Below are 17,318 nucleotides of genomic sequence, written 5' to 3'. Positions count from 1 at the left end.
GGTGTTCTTTCATGCCATCCCTAGGAGCGGTGCGTCACTTGAGTGAGTTGAGTCACTGACGTGATCTCTGTCTGGGTTGGCGCCCCCCCTTGGGTTGTGCCGTGGCGGAGATCTTTGTGGGCTATACTCGGCCTGGTCTCAGGATGGTAAGTTGGTGGTTGAAGATATCTCTCTGGTGGTGTGGGGGCAGTGCTTTGGCAAAGTGGGTTGGGTTATATCCTTCCTGTTTGGTCCTGTCTAGGAGTATCATCGGATGGGGCCACAGTGTCTCCTGACCCCTCCTGTCTCAGCCTCCAGTATTTATGCTGCATTAGTTTGTGTCGGGGGGCTCGGGTCAGTTTTATATATCTGGAGTACCTCTCCTGTCCTATCCGGTGTTCTGTATGAAATTAAGTATGCTCTCTCTAATTTTCTTTCTTTCTCTCTCTCTCTCTGAGGTCTTGAGCCCTAGGACCATGCCTCAGGACTATCTGGCATGATGAGTCCTTGCTGTCCCCAGTCCATCTGGCCGTGCTGCTGCTCCAGTTAACTGTTCTGCCTGCGGCTATGGAACCCTGACCTGTTCACCGGACATGCTACCTGTCCCAGACCTGCTGTTTTCAACTCTCTAGAGACAGCAGGAGCATTAGAGATCCTCTTAATGATTGGCTATGAAAAGCCGACTGACATACACTCCTGATGTGCTGACCTGTTGCACCCTCGACAACTACTGTGATTATTATTATTTGACCATGCTGATAAGTTATGAACATTTGAACATCTTGGCCATGTTCTGTGTTAATCTGCACCCGGCACAGCCAGAAGAGGACTGGCCACCCCTCATAGCCTGGTTCCTCTCTAGGTTTCGGACTTTCTAGGGTGTTTTTCCTAGCCACCGTGCTACTACACCTGCATTGCTTGATGTTTGGGGTTTTAGGCTGGGTTTCTGTACAGCACTTTGAGATATCAGCTGATGTAAGAAGGGCTATATAAATACATTTGATTTGAACTCTTTTTTTCTTTGTCCACTTTTGTTAAATCACATAAATAGAACTCTTCCATTTCAGAGCCTGGATTTCCCCCCTGAGGCTAATATCCATGTTGAAACCAATTCATAAGGGTGCAAACGTTTAGGCTTCTACATTGTGAAATCATTAAAATACTACAATGTTAAAACATTCTACATTGTGACATTAATTCATTGAAATCATGAAACAACTCCTTATCTCTGGTCACAGCTATGAGATTTCTCTCCTGTGTGTGTTCTCTGGTGTTGAATCAGATGGCCAGATTGACCAAAACTTTTCCCACATTGACCACAGATATAAGATTTCCCCCCTGTGTGTATTCTCTGGTGTTGAGTCAGGTGGCCAGATGTAGCAAATCTCTTCCCACATTGATCACAGCTAAAAGGTTTCTCTCCTGTGTGTTTTCTCTGGTGGACTGTCAGATTGCTAGATGTAGTAAAACTCCTCCCACATTGATCACAGCTATAAGGTTTCTCTCCTGTGTGTTTTCTCTGGTGTACTGTCAGATAGCTAGATGTAGTAAAACTCCTCTCGCATTGACCACAGCTAAAAGGTTTCTCTCCTGTGTGTTTTTTCTGGTGTACTGTCAGATAGCTTGATGAAGTAAAACTCCTCCCACATTGATCACAGCTATAAGGTTTCTCTCCTGTGTGTTTTCTCTGGTGTACTGTCAGATAGCTAAATGTAGTAAAACTCCTCCCACATTGACCACAGCTAAAATGTTTCTCTCCTGTGTGTGTTCTGTGGTGTAATGTCAGCTGGTCAGATCTAACAAAACTCTTCCCACATTGACCACAAATATAGGGTTTCTTTCCTGTGTGTGTTCTCTGGTGCATTGTCAGATCTCCAGATTGACTAAAACTCTTCCCACATTGATCACAGCTATAAGGTTTCTCTCCTGTGTGTATTCTCCGGTGCACTGTCAGATGGCTTGCTTGAACAAAACTCCTCCCACATTGATCACAGCTATAAGGTTTCTCTCCTGTGTGAATTCTCTGGTGCACTGTCATGTCTCCAGATTGACTAAAACTCTTCCCACATTGATCACAGCTATAAGGTTTCTCTCCTGTGTGTATTCTCTGGTGCACTGTCAGATCACCAGATTGACTAAAACTCTTCCCACATTGACCACAGCTATAAGGCTTTTCTCCTGTGTGTGTTCTCTGATGAATTTTAATGCCTGATAAGGTAAATCTCTTCCCACAGTCAGAGCAGCAGTGAGTTCTCTTCCCTGTGGATCTCTGCAGGTGTTTCTTGAGGTGTTTTGATCTGGAGAGACTCTTCTCTGCCTCTTCAGCATCATGAGGTTGTTGAGTATCCCCACAGGATCCACGATAGTCCCCACTCTCTCCTGTGTGAACAACAAAGTCAGATGATTCAAGGCCCACAACAGCAGAAAAACACTGTAAAAGACAGGTCAGGCCAACATAGTAGCCATGATGTTGTACAGCAATTGAGGTCTAATGAATGTTAAAATTATTTAAAATTAGCAAGAATAGTCACATTTTGTCGTATTTTCACATTAGTAGTGACATTGATGATTGTTGACTAGAAATAAGTTATTCATGTTGTTGAAACTCTAAGCAGTGTGCCAGATGACTTTTGGTCTCCAATATAGGCCCCTTTCTGTGTTTAATAAAATTGCAGCACAAGGGCGATGCGCACAAAATTTGATTGCAGAAACACCTCCCTGCTAATGAGGAAACCGATAGTTATGGACGTAGTAGAGTGGGGCAAGACAGTATTTAGTCAGCCACCAATGGTGCAAGTTCTCCCACTTAAAAAGATGAGGCCTGTAATTTTCATCATAGGTACACTTCAACTATGACAGACAAAATAAGAAAGAAATCCATAAAATCACATTGTAGGATTTTTAATGAATTTATTTTCAAAATATGGTGGAAAATAAGTATTTGGACACCTACAAACAAGCAAGATTTCTGGCTCTCACAGACCTGTAATAACTTCTTTAAGAGGCTCCTCTGTCCTCCATTCGTTATCTGTATTAATGGCACTTGTTTGAACTTGTTATCAGTATAAAAGACACCTGTCCACAACCTCAAACAGTCACACTCCAAACTCCACTCTGGCCAAGACCAAAGAGCTGTCAAAGGACAACAGAAACAAAATTGTAGACCTGCACCAGGCTGGACTGAATCTGCAATAGGTAAGCAGCTTGGTTTGAAGAAATCAACTGTGGGAGGAATTATTCGGAAATGGAAGAAATACAAGACCACTGATAATCTCCCTCGATCTGGGGCTCCATGCAAGATCTCACCCGTGGGGTCAAAATGATCACAAGAACGGTGAGGAAAAATCCCAGAACCACACCGGGGGACCTAGTGAATGACCTGCAGAGAGCTGGGACCAAAGTAACAAAGCCTACCATCAGCAAGGGCATTGAAGATGAAACGTGGCTGGGTCTTTCAGCATGACAATGATCCCAAACACACCGCCTGGGCAACAAAAAGTGGCTTCGTAAGAAGCATTTCAAGGTCCTGGAGTGGCCTAGCCAGTCTCCAGATCTCAACCCCAAAGCAAATCTTTGGAGGGAGTTGAAAGTCCGTGTTGCCCAGCAACAGCCCCAAAATATCACTGCTCTAGAGGAGATCTGCATGGAGGAATGAGCCAAAATACCAGCAACAGTGTGTGAAAACCTTGTGAAGACTTACAGAAAACGTTTGATCTATGTCATTGTTAGGAAATTATGATTAATATGACTGAACAAATCATTTTAAATGGAACTGTAAGTAAAGATATACTCTGTTTTATTATATCTGATTAACAATATGAGTTCATAAGAAGGGATTGTGAGACACGGACAAGGAGTAATAAGTTAATGAACACCATTCCAACTAGGTAGAAACAAATGGGTTGTGGACTGTGTAAACACATAAGGTCGTTAGCCTATGGTTGACCCTACTGAAACTTAGCTCTGGGGTTTTTAGATAAGGCAGTGAGTGCATTCCTATGTTTTCTGTTAATTAAAACTGTCAGTTCAGTGGTGATCGATAATGTTGAGGGGTCAAAAGTTATCTGGGAGTGTGTTAGTAAGTTAGAATGAACTTTTCACCTTACTTTGTCCCGGTCAAGAGGAGGGGATTCTGTTAAAGCAGTGAAATGACGTCATGATCTGTATATAGACTGCTGCACGTGTTTACGTGGTCGCGCGCTCCGAGAATAAATTCTATTACCTATTATTGAAAGACTGGTCTGCGTCTATTGTATGCAAACAAGAAATCTTACAAATTCTCATAAAATAGATTAAGGGCTTTGAATTGATGAAAGCACATTGGCATCATTAAATTATACTAACAGTCATTGCCAACAAAGGGTATATAACAAAGTATTGAGAAACTTTTGTTATTGACCAAATACTTATTTTCCACCGTAATTTGCAAATAAATTCATTAAAAATCCTACAATGTGATTTTCTGGATTTTTTCCCTCATTTTGTCTGTCATAGTTGAAGTGTACCTATGATGAAAATTACAGGCCTCTCTCATCTTTGTAAGTGGGAGAACTTGCACAATTGGTGGCTGACAAAATGCTTTTTTGTCCCACCGTATAATTGCCTGGAGCAAAAATGGTGAGCAAAGATTGGAGTTTTTCACAATGTATTCTGAATGTGAATGCGGGAAAACTCAGGGGAGCAACCTCCATTTCCAGGTTGCTTTTGAGTACATTTCACACTACTTTGGATTATAATTGTAAGGCTCATTTGAATGTCCTACTTAATATAATGTTTGCTACAGTATTAAGAATGATGTGTAATTATTGAAGAACTGTTAATGACAGTATACATTTGGGTGTTGCTAATAAAGTTAAGATTATTATTTCACCTTTATTTAACCAGGTAGGCCAGTCGAGAACAAGTTCTCATTTACAACTGCGACCTGGCGAAGATAAAGCAAAGCAGTGCGACAAGAGAACAACAGAGATACACTTGGGATAAACAAATGTACAGTCAATAACAATAGAAAGTCTATATACAGTGTGTGCAAATGGAGTAAGGAGGTAAGGCAATAAATAGGCCATAGCAGCGAAGTAATTACAAATTAACACTGGAGTTATGGATGTGCAGATGATGATGTGCAAGTAGAAATACTGGTGTGCAAAAGAGCAAAAAAAAGTTAATACAAAAATGAGGTAGGCAGTTGGATGGGCTATTTACAGATGGGCTGTGTACAGCTGCAGCGATCGGTAAACTGCTCAGATAGCTGATGCTTAAAACCTGTTGCGACTCTAGGGGCACTATTTTCATAAAAAATAAAAAAAGGATATTTTGTCAGGACAAGATGCTAGAATATGCATACAGCTTTGAATAGAAAACACTAACGTTTCCAAAACTGTAAAGATATTGTCTGTGAGAATAACAGAACTGATGTTGCAGGCGAAAGCCTGAGAAAAATCCAATCAGGAAGTGCCCCATATTTTGAAAGCGCTGCGTGCCAATGAGTCCCCATTGAGCTGTGAATGTGCTATGAACCAGCTTACGCTTTCTACGTATTCCCCAAAGTGTCTACAGCATTGTGACATAGTTTTACGCATTTATGTTGAAGAATACCCGTAGGGGGCTACATTGCGCAAGTGGTCACATGATGGCCCCGGAGAAAATCTTGCGTAAAGTACAGAGGTAGCCATTATTCCAATCGCTTCTACTGAGAAACCAATTGTCCCGGTGGATATATTATCGAATAGATATTTGAAAAACACCTTGAGGATTGATTCTAAACAACGTTTGCCATGTTTCTGTCGATATTATGGACCTAATTTGGAATATTTTTCGGCGTTGTCGTGACCGATCGATGATCGATTTCTCAGCCAAACGTGAAGAACAAACTGAGCTATTTCGCCTACGAAAATAATCTTTTGGGAAAAAATGAACTTTGGCTATCTACCTGGGAGTCTCGTGAGTGAAAACATCCGAAGTTCATCAAAGGTAAACAATTTCATTTGATTGCTTTTCTGATTTCCGTGACAAGGTTGCCTGCTGCTAGGAAGGCATAATGCTATACTCGGCTATCAATAAACTTACACAAATGCTTGTCTAGCTTTGGCTGTAAAGCATATTTTGAAAATCTGAGATGACAGGGTGATTACCAAAAGGCTAAGCTGTGTTCCAATATATTTCACTTGTGATTGTCATGAATATGAATATTTTCTAGGAAGATTTATGTCCGTTGCGTTATGCTAATTAGAAAGAGGTGATGACAACGGTCCCGTTCACGGGATGGGGTGTCACTAGAGGTTAAAGTTAGCGAGGGAGAGTCTCTAGCTTCAGTGATTTTTGCAATTTGTACCAGTCATTGGCAGCAGAGGAAGGAAAGGCAGCCAAAGTAGGGGTTGGCTTTGGGAATGACCAGTGAGATATACTTCCTGGAGCACGTGCTATGCTATGGTGAACAGTGAGCTGAGTTAAGGCAGCCTAGCAAAGACTTATAGATGACCTGGAGCCAGTGGGTTTGGAGACGAATATGTGGCGAGGGCCAGCCGACGAGAGCAGTGGTATATGGGGATATGGTGACAAAACGGATGGCACTGTGATAGACTGCATCCAGTTTGCTGTGTAGAGTGTTGGAGGATATTTTGAAAATGACATCACTGAAGTCAAGGATCGGTAGGATAGTCAGTTTTACGAGCTTATTTTCTGCAGCGTGAGTGAAGGAGGCTTTGTTGCAAAATTGGAAGCCGATTCTAGATTTAATTTTGGATTGGAAATGCTTAATATTAGTCTGGAAGGAGAGTTTACAGTCTAGCAAGACACCTAGGTATTTATAGTTGTCCACATTTTCTAAGTCAGAACAGTCCAGAGTAGTGATGCTGGACGTGCGGGTACGGGCAGCAATCGGTTGAAAAGCATACATTTAGTTTTACTAGCGTTTAAGAGCAGTTGGAGGCCATGGAAGGAGTGTTTTTTAGCATTGAAGTTCGTTTGGGGGTTTGTTAACCTTTTTGGGATAGGGGGCAGCATTTTCACTTTTGGATGAATAGCGTGCCCAGAGTAAACTGCCTGCTACTCTGTCCCAGATGCTAATATATATACATATTATTATTGGATAGAAAACACTCTGAAGTTTCTAAAACTGTTTGAATGATGTCTGTGAGTGAGATCTGGATAAAGTTGCACTTCTTACGGCTTCCACTAGACGACAGAGCAGCAGGGTAACCTAGTGGTTAGAGCGTTGGACTAGTAACCGAAAGGTTGCAAGTTCATATCCCCGAGCTGACAAGGTACCAATCTGTCGTTCTGCCCCTGAACAGGCAGTTAACCCACTGTTCCTTGGCCGTCATTGAAAATAAGAATTTGTTCTTAACCTCTTCAACCTATGGGGGCGCTATGTCATTATTGGATAAAAAAAAAACGTGCCCGTTTTAAGCCCAATATTTTGTCACGAAAAGATGCTCGACTATGCATATAATTGGCAGCTTTGGAAAGAAAACACTGATTTTTTCAAAACTGCAGAGATATCTGTGAGTGCCCCAGAAATGATGCTACAGGCGAAACCAAGATGTAACCTCAAACAGGAAATGAGCTGAATTTTTGAAGCTCTGTTTTACTATCGTCTCCTTATATGGCTGTGAATGTGCTGTGAACGAGCTTATGCTCTCTGCCGTTCGTCCAAGATGTCTGCAGCATTGTGACGTATTTGTACATTTAACATTTACATTTAAGTCATTTAGCAGACGCTCTTATCCAGAGCGACTTACAAATTGGTGCATTCACCTTATGACATCCAGTGGAACAGCCACTTTACAATAGTGCATCTACATATTTTAAGGGGGGGGGTGAGAAGGATTACTTTATCCTATCCTAGGTATTCCTTAAAGAGGTGGGGTTTCAGGTGTCTCCGGAAGGTGGTGATTGATTCCGCTGTCCTGGCGTCGTGAGGGAGTTTGTTCCACCATTGGGGAGCCAGAGCAGCGAACAGTTTTGACTGGGCTGAGCGGGAACTGTACTTCCTCAGTGGTAGGGAGGCGAGCAGGCCAGAGGTGGATGAACGCAGTGCCCTTATTTGGGTGTAGGGCCTGATCAGAGCCTGGAGGTACTGAGGTGCCGTTCCCCTCACAGCTCCGTAGGCAAGCACCATGGTCTTGTAGCGGATGCGAGCTTCAACTGGAAGCCAGTGGAGAGAGTGGAGGAGCGGGGTGACGTGAGAGAACTTGGGAAGGTTGAACACCAGACGGGCTGCGGCGTTCTGGATGAGTTGTAGGGGTTTAATGGCACAGGCAGGGAGCCCAGCCAACAGCGAGTTGCAGTAATCCAGACGGGAGATGACAAGTGCCTGGATTAGGACCTGTGCCGCTTCCTGTGTGAGGCAGGGTCGTACTCTGCGGATGTTGTAGAGCATGAACCTACAGGAACGGGCCACCGCCTTGATGTTAGTTGAGAACGACAGGGTGTTGTCCAGGATCACGCCAAGGTTCTTAGCGCTCTGGGAGGAGGACACAATGGAGTTGTCAACCGTGATGGCGAGATCATGGAACGGGCAGTCCTTCCCCGGGAGGAAGAGCAGCTCCGTCTTGCCGAAGTTCAGCTTGAGGTGGTGATCCGTCATCCACACTGATATGTCTGCCAGACATGCAGAGATGCGATTCGCCACCTGGTCATCAGAAGGGGGAAAGGAGAAGATTAATTGTGTGTCGTCTGCATAGCAATGATAGGAGAGACCATGTGAGGTTATGACAGAGCCAAGTGACTTGGTGTATAGCGAGAATAGGAGAGGGCCTAGAACAGAGCCCTGGGGGACACCAGTGGTGAGAGCGCATGGTGAGGAGACAGATTCTCGCCACGCCACCTGGTAGGAGCGACCTGTCAGGTAGGACGCAATCCAAGCGTGGGCCACGCCGGAGATGCCCAACTCGGAGAGGGTGGAGAGGAGGATCTGATGGTTCACAGTATCGAAGGCAGCCGATAGGTCTAGAAGGATGAGAGCAGAGGAGAGAGAGTTAGCTTTAGCGGTGCGGAGCGCCTCCGTGATACAGAGAAGAGCAGTCTCAGTTGAATGACTAGTCTTGAAACCTGACTGATTTGGATCAAGAAGGTCATTCTGAGAGAGATAGCGGGAGAGCTGACCAAGGACGGCACGTTCAAGAGTTTTGGAGAGAAAAGAAAGAAGGGATACTGGTCTGTAGTTGTTGACATCGGAGGGATCGAGTGTAGGTTTTTTCAGAAGGGGTGCAACTCTCGCTCTCTTGAAGACGGAAGGGACGTAGCCAGCGGTCAGGGATAAGTTGATGAGCGAGGTGAGGTAAGGGAGAAGGTCTCCGGAAATGGTCTGGAGAAGAGAGGAGGGGATAGGGTCAAGCGGGCAGGTTGTTGGGCGGCCGGCCGTCACAAGACGCGAGATTTCATCTGGAGAGAGAGGGGAGAAAGAGATCAGAGCACAGGGTAGGGCACTGTGAGCAGAACCAGCGGTGTCGTTTGACTTAGCAAACGAGGATCGGATGTCGTCGACCTTCTTTTCAAAATGGTTGACGAAGTCATCTGCAGAGAGGGAGGAGGGGGGGGGGGAGGAGGATTCAGGAGGGAGGAGAAGGTGGCAAAGAGCTTCCTAGGGTTAGAGGCAGATGCTTGGAATTTAGAGTGGTAGAAAGTGGCTTTAGCAGCAGAGACAGAGGAGGAAAATGTAGAGAGGAGGGAGTGAAAGGATGCCAGGTCCGCAGGGAGGCGAGTTTTCCTCCATTTCCGCTCGGCTGCCCGGAGCCCTGTTCTGTGAGCTCGCAATGAGTCATAGTCATTGTAGGCATATCATTGGAAGATTGGCCATAAGAGACTACATTTGCCAGGTGTCCTTTGTCTAAATTGGTGCGCAATTGTTAGTGTCACTCATTTTACCATGCGATACAGAGGGAGAAGCAAACTTCCAGGAACGATACATCATTGAAGAGATATGTAGAAAAACACCTTGAGGATTGATTCTAAACAACGTTTGCCATGTTTCAGTCGATATTATGGAGTTATTTTGGAAAAAGTTCGGCGTTTTTATAACTGAATTTTCGTTTTGTTTTGGTAGCCAAACATGATGCAGAAAACGGACCGATTTCTCCTGCACAAATAATCTTTCAAGAAAACTGAACATTTGCTATCTAACTGAGTCTCATTGAAAACATCCGAAGTTCTTCAAAGGTAAATGATATATTGAATGTTTTTGCTGGTTTTTGTGAAAATGTTGCCTGGTGATGCTAACGCTAAATGCTAACGCTAAATGCTAGTTTTGCTATGGTAGAGAAGCATATTTTTGAAAATCTGAGATGACAGTGTTGTTAACAAAAGGCTAAGCATGAGAGCTAGCATATTGATTCCATTTCATTTGCGATTTTCATGAATAGTTAACGTTGCGTTATGGTAATGGGCTTGAGGCTGTAGTCATGATCCCGGATCCGGGTTGGCTCGACGCAAGAAGTTAACTGACTTGCCTAGTTAAATAAAGGTTAAAAAAATTAAAAAGAAGAAGAGTTACCTCTCGTTCCAGTGCTTTTCTTCAGACAAAGGAATTAGTCGGTTGGTGTTTTATGTTAAAAACATCCTAAATATTGATTCCATACATCGTTTGACATGTTTCTAAAGGACTGTAAAGGAACTTCGAGTTTTTGTCTGGACGAAGTGCCTGCGCCTCATGAAGATGGATTACTGGGCTGAACAAGCTAACAACAAGTGGCTATTTGGACATAAATGACGGGCTTTATGAAAATTTGTGTTACAAAGTCGCTCTGGATAAGAGCGTCTGCTAAATGACTTAAATGTAAATGTAATTTATTGTTGAACTGGGATTCCTGGGAGTGCCTTCTGATGAAGATCATCAAACGTAAGTGAATATTTATGGTGTAATTTCTAACTTCTGTACTCCAAAATGGTGGATATTCTTCTGGCTGTGCTGGGTTCTGAGCGTCATTCTCAGATTATGCTTTTTCCGTAAAGTTTTTTTAAAAATCTGGCAGAGCAGAGCATTAAGGAGAATTCCATCTTTAATTCTGTGAATAACAGTTGTATCTTTTATCAATGTTTATTATGAGTATTTCTGCAGAATCACCTTATGTTTTGGAATCAAAGCATTACTACACTTAATGCGCCAATGTAAACTGAGATTTTTGGATATACACTTTACACCAATTTAAAGATACACTTCTCGTTAATCCAACCACAGTGTCCGATTTCAAAAAGGCTTTTTGGCGAAAGCAGAACATATCATTATGTTAGGTCAGCAACTAGTCACAGAAAGCACTCAGCCATTTTCCAACCAAAGAGGTGTCACAAAAAGCAGAAATATAGATAAATGAATCCCTAACCTTTGATAATCTTCATCAGATGACACTCCGAGGTCTCAATGTTACACAATACATATATGTTTTGTTCAATCGAGTTCATATTTATATCCAAAAACCTCAGTTTACATTGGCGCCATGTTCAGAAATGCCTCAAACATCTAGAGAAATTGCAGAGCCACATCAAAGAACAGAAATACTCAAACTTTGATGAAAGATACATGTTTTACATAGAATTAAAGATAAACTTGTTCTTAATGCAACCGCTGTGTCAGATTTCAAAAAAGCTTTACGGCAAAAGCACAACATTCAATAATCTGAGAACAGTGTTCAGCCACATAAGCAAGCTATACAGTTACCTGCCAAAATGTGGAGCATTATAGATCTTCACTTAGCTTTGCTGATCTTTGTCGGAAAGCACTCCCAAGACTCCCACAAGAACTGTTTGTTTTGTTTGATTTCATCCATATTTATGTCCAAATACCTCCGTTTGGTTCGCGTGGCGAGTTCACTATTCCAAAGGCACAATGTGCGAGTGCAAAATCCAGACGAAAAGTCAAGAATTCCATTACAGTTTGTAGAAACATGTAAACCGATGTTAACAATCAATATAGGGTCTTCGGGTCTTTTTTATAATAAATTTTCAATAATTTTCCAACCGGACAATAGCGTATTCATTACAGAGGAAAAAGGGGGACCGGCGTGACCGCACAGTAAACAACTGATTGGCCACAGCTTAGTCCACTTGTTGAAACAGCTCTTATTCGACCCCCTTCCATAATAGAAGCCTCAAACAACTTTCTTGAAACTACAAACCTCAGTTTTTCCCACTTCCTGGTAGGTTTTGTTTCAGGTTTTCGACTGCCATATGGGTTCTGTTATACTCACAGACATCATTCAAACAGTTTTAGAAACTTCAAAGTGTTTTCTATCCAATACTAACAATAATATGCATATATTAGCATCTGGGACAGAGTAGGAGGCAGTTTACTCTGGGCACCTTATTCATCCAAGCTACTCAATACTGCCCCCCTGTCACCAAGAAATTAACAGTGTCCAAAAAAGGACCAGATGGTGTCGTCTGCGTAAAGGTGGATCAAGGAATAACCCGCAGCATGAGCAACATTGTTGGTATATACAGAGAAAAGAGTCGGCCCGAGAATTGAACCCTGTGGTACCACATAGAGACTGCCAGAGGTCCGTACAACAGGCCCTCCGATTTGACACACAACTCTGTCTGAGAAGAAGTTGGTGAACCAGGCGAGTCAGTCATTTGAGAAACCAAGGCTGTTGAGTCTGCCGATAAGAATACGGTGATTGACAGAGTCGAAAGCCTTAGCCAGGTTGATGAAGACAGCGACACAGTATTGTCTCTTATCGATGGCGGTTATGATATCGTTTAGGTCCTTGAGCGTGGCTGAGGCGCACCCGTGACCAGCTCGGAAACCGGATTGCACAGCGGAGAAGGTACGGTGTGATTCAAAATGATCAGTGATCTGTTTGTTAACTTGGCTTTTGAAGACTTTAGAAAGGCAGGGCAGGATGGATATAGGTCTGTAACAGTTTGGGTCTAGAGTGTCACCCCCTTTGAAGAGGGGGAAGGCCGCGGAAGTGTTCCAATCTTTAGGAATCTCAGACAATAAGAAAGAGAGGTTGAACAGACTAGTAATAGGGGTTGCCACATTGGCGGCGGATATGTTGAGAAAGAGAGGGTCCAGAATGTCTATCCCAGCTGATTTGTACAGGTCCAGGTTTTGCAACTCTTTCAGAACATCAGCTATCTGGATTTGGGTGAAGGAGAAGCTGGGGAAGCTTGGGCAAGTAGCTGCGGGTGGTGGGGAGCTGTGGCCGGGGTTGGGGTAGCCAGAAGGAAAGCATGGCCAGCTGTCGAGAAATGCTTATTGAAATTCTTGATTATTGTGGAGTTATCGGTGGTGACAGTGTTTCCTAACATCAGTGCAGTGGGCAGCTGGGATGATGTTCTCTTATTCTCCATGGACTTTACGGTGTCCCAAAACTTTTTAAAGTTCGAGCTACAGGATGCACATTTCTGTTTTGCATATTGCGGAGACTATTCGATGCTAGTGCAGTACGCCACAGGATGTTTTTGTGCTGGTCGAGAGCAGTCAGGTCTAGAGTGAAACAAGGGCTATATCTGTTCTTAGTTCTACATTTTTTGAAAGGGGCACGCTTATTTAAGGTGGTGAGGAAATTACTTTTAAAGAACAACCAGGCATCCTCTTCTGACGGGATGAGGTCAATATCCTTCGAGGACACCCGGGCCAGGTTGATTAGAAAGGCCTGCTTGCAGAAGTGTTTTAGGGAGCGTTTGCCAGTGATGAGGGGTGGTCGTTTGACCGCGGATCCATAACGGATGCAGGCAATTAGGGGGTGATCGCTGAGATCCTGATTGAAAACAGCAGAGGTGTATTTGGAGTACAAGCTGGTCAGGATAATATCCATGAGGGTGCCCATGTTTGTAGGACGGCCGGGGTGTTCAGCATATCCCAGTTTAGGTCACCCAACAGAAAGAACTCTGAAGATAGTTGGGGGGAAATCAATTGACATATAGTGTCCAGAGCACAGCTGGGAACTTAGAGGTGGGGTCTATAATAGGCAGCAACAGTGCAAAACTTATTTCTTGAGAGATTCATTTTTAAAATTAGAAGCTCAAACTGTTTGGGTGTAGACCTGGAAAGTATGACAGAACTTTGCATGCCATTTCTGCAGTAGATTGCATCTCCTCCCCCTTTGGCAGTTATATCTAGACTGAAAATGTTGTCGATGGGGATGGAAATTTCAGAATTTTTGGTGGCCTTCCAAAGGATTCAGAAACGGCAAGGACATCAAGGTTGGTGGAGTGTGCTAAAGCAGTGAGTAAAACAAACTTAGGGAGGAGGCTTCTGATGTTAACATGCATGAAACCAACGCTTTTATGGTTAAAGAAGTCAACAAATGAGAGTGCCTGGGACACACAGGGCCTCTACACCTCTAAATCACCCGAGGAACAGAGGAGTAAAATGGCGATGAACGGGCAGAGAGGGTCGGTTAACGACACACAGGGCCTGAGTTCGAGGCTGAGGCCAACAGATAAACAAAATGGAGTACCGTGATTAATGAACAGTCCAGCAGGCATCAGCTATGTAGCCAAGTAGGGTCCAGTATATAGAAATATATGAACCAGGGAAGCCGGTTTTTTGTATACTGAAATGCACTTGAACTATGTATCAATTCGTGGCTCCTCATGCTACGCTGGGAAAACAGTTTGTGGGAACAGAAATACTAAATAATTTCAGAGCTTTCTAAATCCAACGGTTTTTAACTGAGTGACAGGGCATTAGCCACTATAGCCACTCCAGTGCAAAGGTCCAGAGCTTACGAAATTATTTTGTATTTCTGTTCCCATGAAAACAGTTTTTCCAGCTTAACATAAGGAGCCACTAGAGATTGGAAGGTATATTTAATTTAAAAATGGAAAAAGAGATTGAAATATATTGCAATTAATACAAAAAGACGAAAGAAAAAAAACATTTACAACAAACACGTCTTACTGCTACGCATCTTGGATTACAAGATGACACTCAGTTAAAAACCATTGGATTTAGCAAACTCTGAAATTATTTAGTCAGGTTATGTCGATGACTGGCTCCCTCCTAGTCAGGTTATATTGATGACTGGCTCCCTCCGAGTCATTTGTATGTCTTATTTAATCAAACAGTGTACATAAAGCATCATACGTTCAGTACATATAGATTTTATAAAAACACATTGGGCGATTGGTAAAAATTAGATGACTCTTGGTTGACCAAGATGTATTTTAGTTGGGGACAACACTAGAACATGATTTTGGGGCTCCCAGAAGGCGCAGCAGACACTACATCTCAGTGCTTGAGGAGTCACTACAGACACCCTGGGTCAAATCCAAGCTGTATCACAACTGGCCGTGATTGGGAGTCCCATAGGGTGGCGCACAATTGGCCCAGCATCGTCCGGGGTAGGTAGTCATTGTAAATAAGATTTTGTTCTTAAACAGACTTGCCTAGTTACATTTAGATAAATACATGTTTCATGACAAACCATTTTATACAAATTCGTCAAGGCACCAACATTGAGGGTTTAAATCCAATTCATTAATGTAATTGAATCTAATGTAATGGCATGAAAAAAAATAGCTGAATATTATACAATGACTTAAACAGCTCTAATAATTTGCCCCCACAGGAAATCGACACTGACATTTATAGAATATATCATATAGCCTCAATCTGTTTAAAACAGTAATTTTGACCTCATGGATGGCCAGTCGTTGTATTCATAGTGTAGTGAATTCAGGGGGTAGTCCTGAGCTGAACTCAAACCTGGGTCCAGTGACTGTTAAGCCAACACCTTATAACTGTTACGCCAAGTTTTTTGAACTTCTTGACAAGGTCGCTGGGTGTTAGAGAAAGCTATTGTAGTAACCGTAACCTATGAATGTGAGAGTGGTAACACTTTTCCTTCCCCCATCCCTCAGCTGTTTACCAAACCAAGCATCTGGGCAGCCATTTTGTTGCTGTTTTAAAAAAACACACAACCCAGCAATCTGCAGTTCAAACAATAACAAATCTGTCATTCCACAACTATTTTGGTAATAAGATGATGGGGTTGGAGAAATGTAACTACTTTCAAAATTCATAGACAGACCTATGGATGAAAGGACTGACCATCCATGATATCAACATAACAGTTTTAATTAACCCCATGTTGAGGTTATACAGTGGTGTTAAAGCGGGAATTGTTTCTAAACACTTGAGTTTTAAAAAACGTATTTGGTAAAGCAGATCATGAGCTCATGAGGCATGTGTTAATACACTTCAAGAATCAATGGCTATAAATAAATAATCAAAAAGTCACAATACGGATGTAGCAATTGCATATTTCTGCTTTAACACCAAACATCAGTTCTACAACTGTATAGTTTGTGCCACTGTTTTTTTAAGACAGTACTTACTAGTGTTAATCAGAGCCTGTTCACCGTTAGAACCATTGGACCCATTAAGATGCGTTTGGGAAACCGGGCCCAGATATCCAGTTTCCTCCTCCTTTGTGGATGTAACAGTCATCTCCTCCACCTCTTCTTTCACACCATAAAATTCATCCTTTTCTCCTTTTACTGTAACATCCTCCTCTTCTTTCACTCTGAACGAGTCTTCCTCTTCTTTCACTGAAACGTCTTTCTCTTCTTTTTTCACTGTAACAGCCTCACTCTCTACTTGTTTTTGTATTGTAACAGCCTCTTCTTCCTCCGTCCAGCAGCCCTTCTCTTCTTTAGCAGGGGAATAGCTTAGTGGCCGCATGGTCGGGGATGTTAGCTAGCTAGGCTAATGCTAACTTAACCAGCCCGCTAGCTGACTAATAATAACAACACCGTAAATATGAAATGAAATCGGATAACTAACTAGATGACAGGAGTGGTTTTAAACACTTAAGCGTCGAAATAACTTCATTGGTTCGTCTATTTTGTCTTGCAAGCTACCGAAGTGTCTGACTAACTGTTGTTGCTGCTGTTGTTGAAAGAAGCGTTCCGTCCACTAGATCATACGTCACACCAGCAGCATTGCCGTAATTCCCACATCGCCATCTGTTGACTGGAGTGGGTAACGCAGTTGAGTAAAACGTATATTTAATATTCAGACAAGTTAAAGTGTAGGAAGCATGAGTTTTTACTCACCAGTGTAACGATACAGTGTGGTTAAAGACTTAAACTTAGTTGTATTGAAGATCTGGTAACCTATAAGCACAACCAGTTATGTTGTTGAATTATCACATATCTGTTATTTCACCTTTATTTAAACCAGGTAGGCCAGATAGTATATTCTAGAATTCATCCATGAGGTCATAATGATCATTTAACCAGGTTTCTAGGCTATATAGTACATTTACATTTAAGTCATTTAGCAGACGCTCTTATCCAGAGCGACTTACAAATTGGTGCATTCACTTTATGACATCCAATGGAACAGCCACTTTACAATAGTGCATCTAAATATTTTAAGGGGGGTGAGA

General features: G+C 42.6%; 1 protein-coding gene across 1 annotated transcript; it reads right to left on the bottom strand.

Annotated features, from left to right (window-relative positions):
* Positions 1–874: 874 nt before the first annotated feature.
* On the bottom strand, positions 875–16,838 carry LOC124021042 (zinc finger protein 664-like). Its single transcript, XM_046336354.1, has 2 exons — positions 16,264–16,838; positions 875–2,358 (listed from the first exon to the last, which is right to left on the bottom strand). Exons 1-2 carry the CDS (start codon positions 16,607–16,609, stop codon positions 1,202–1,204), a joined length of 1,503 nt encoding a protein of 500 aa, XP_046192310.1. The 5' UTR covers positions 16,610–16,838; the 3' UTR covers positions 875–1,201.
* Positions 16,839–17,318: the final 480 nt, after the last annotated feature.

This window comes from Oncorhynchus gorbuscha, unplaced genomic scaffold (genome assembly GCF_021184085.1).
Source record: "Oncorhynchus gorbuscha isolate QuinsamMale2020 ecotype Even-year unplaced genomic scaffold, OgorEven_v1.0 Un_scaffold_1032, whole genome shotgun sequence".
NCBI lineage: Eukaryota > Metazoa > Chordata > Actinopteri > Salmoniformes > Salmonidae > Oncorhynchus > Oncorhynchus gorbuscha.
Note: the sequence above shows the minus strand (reverse complement) of the source record. Positions and strands in the feature narration are given on the sequence as shown.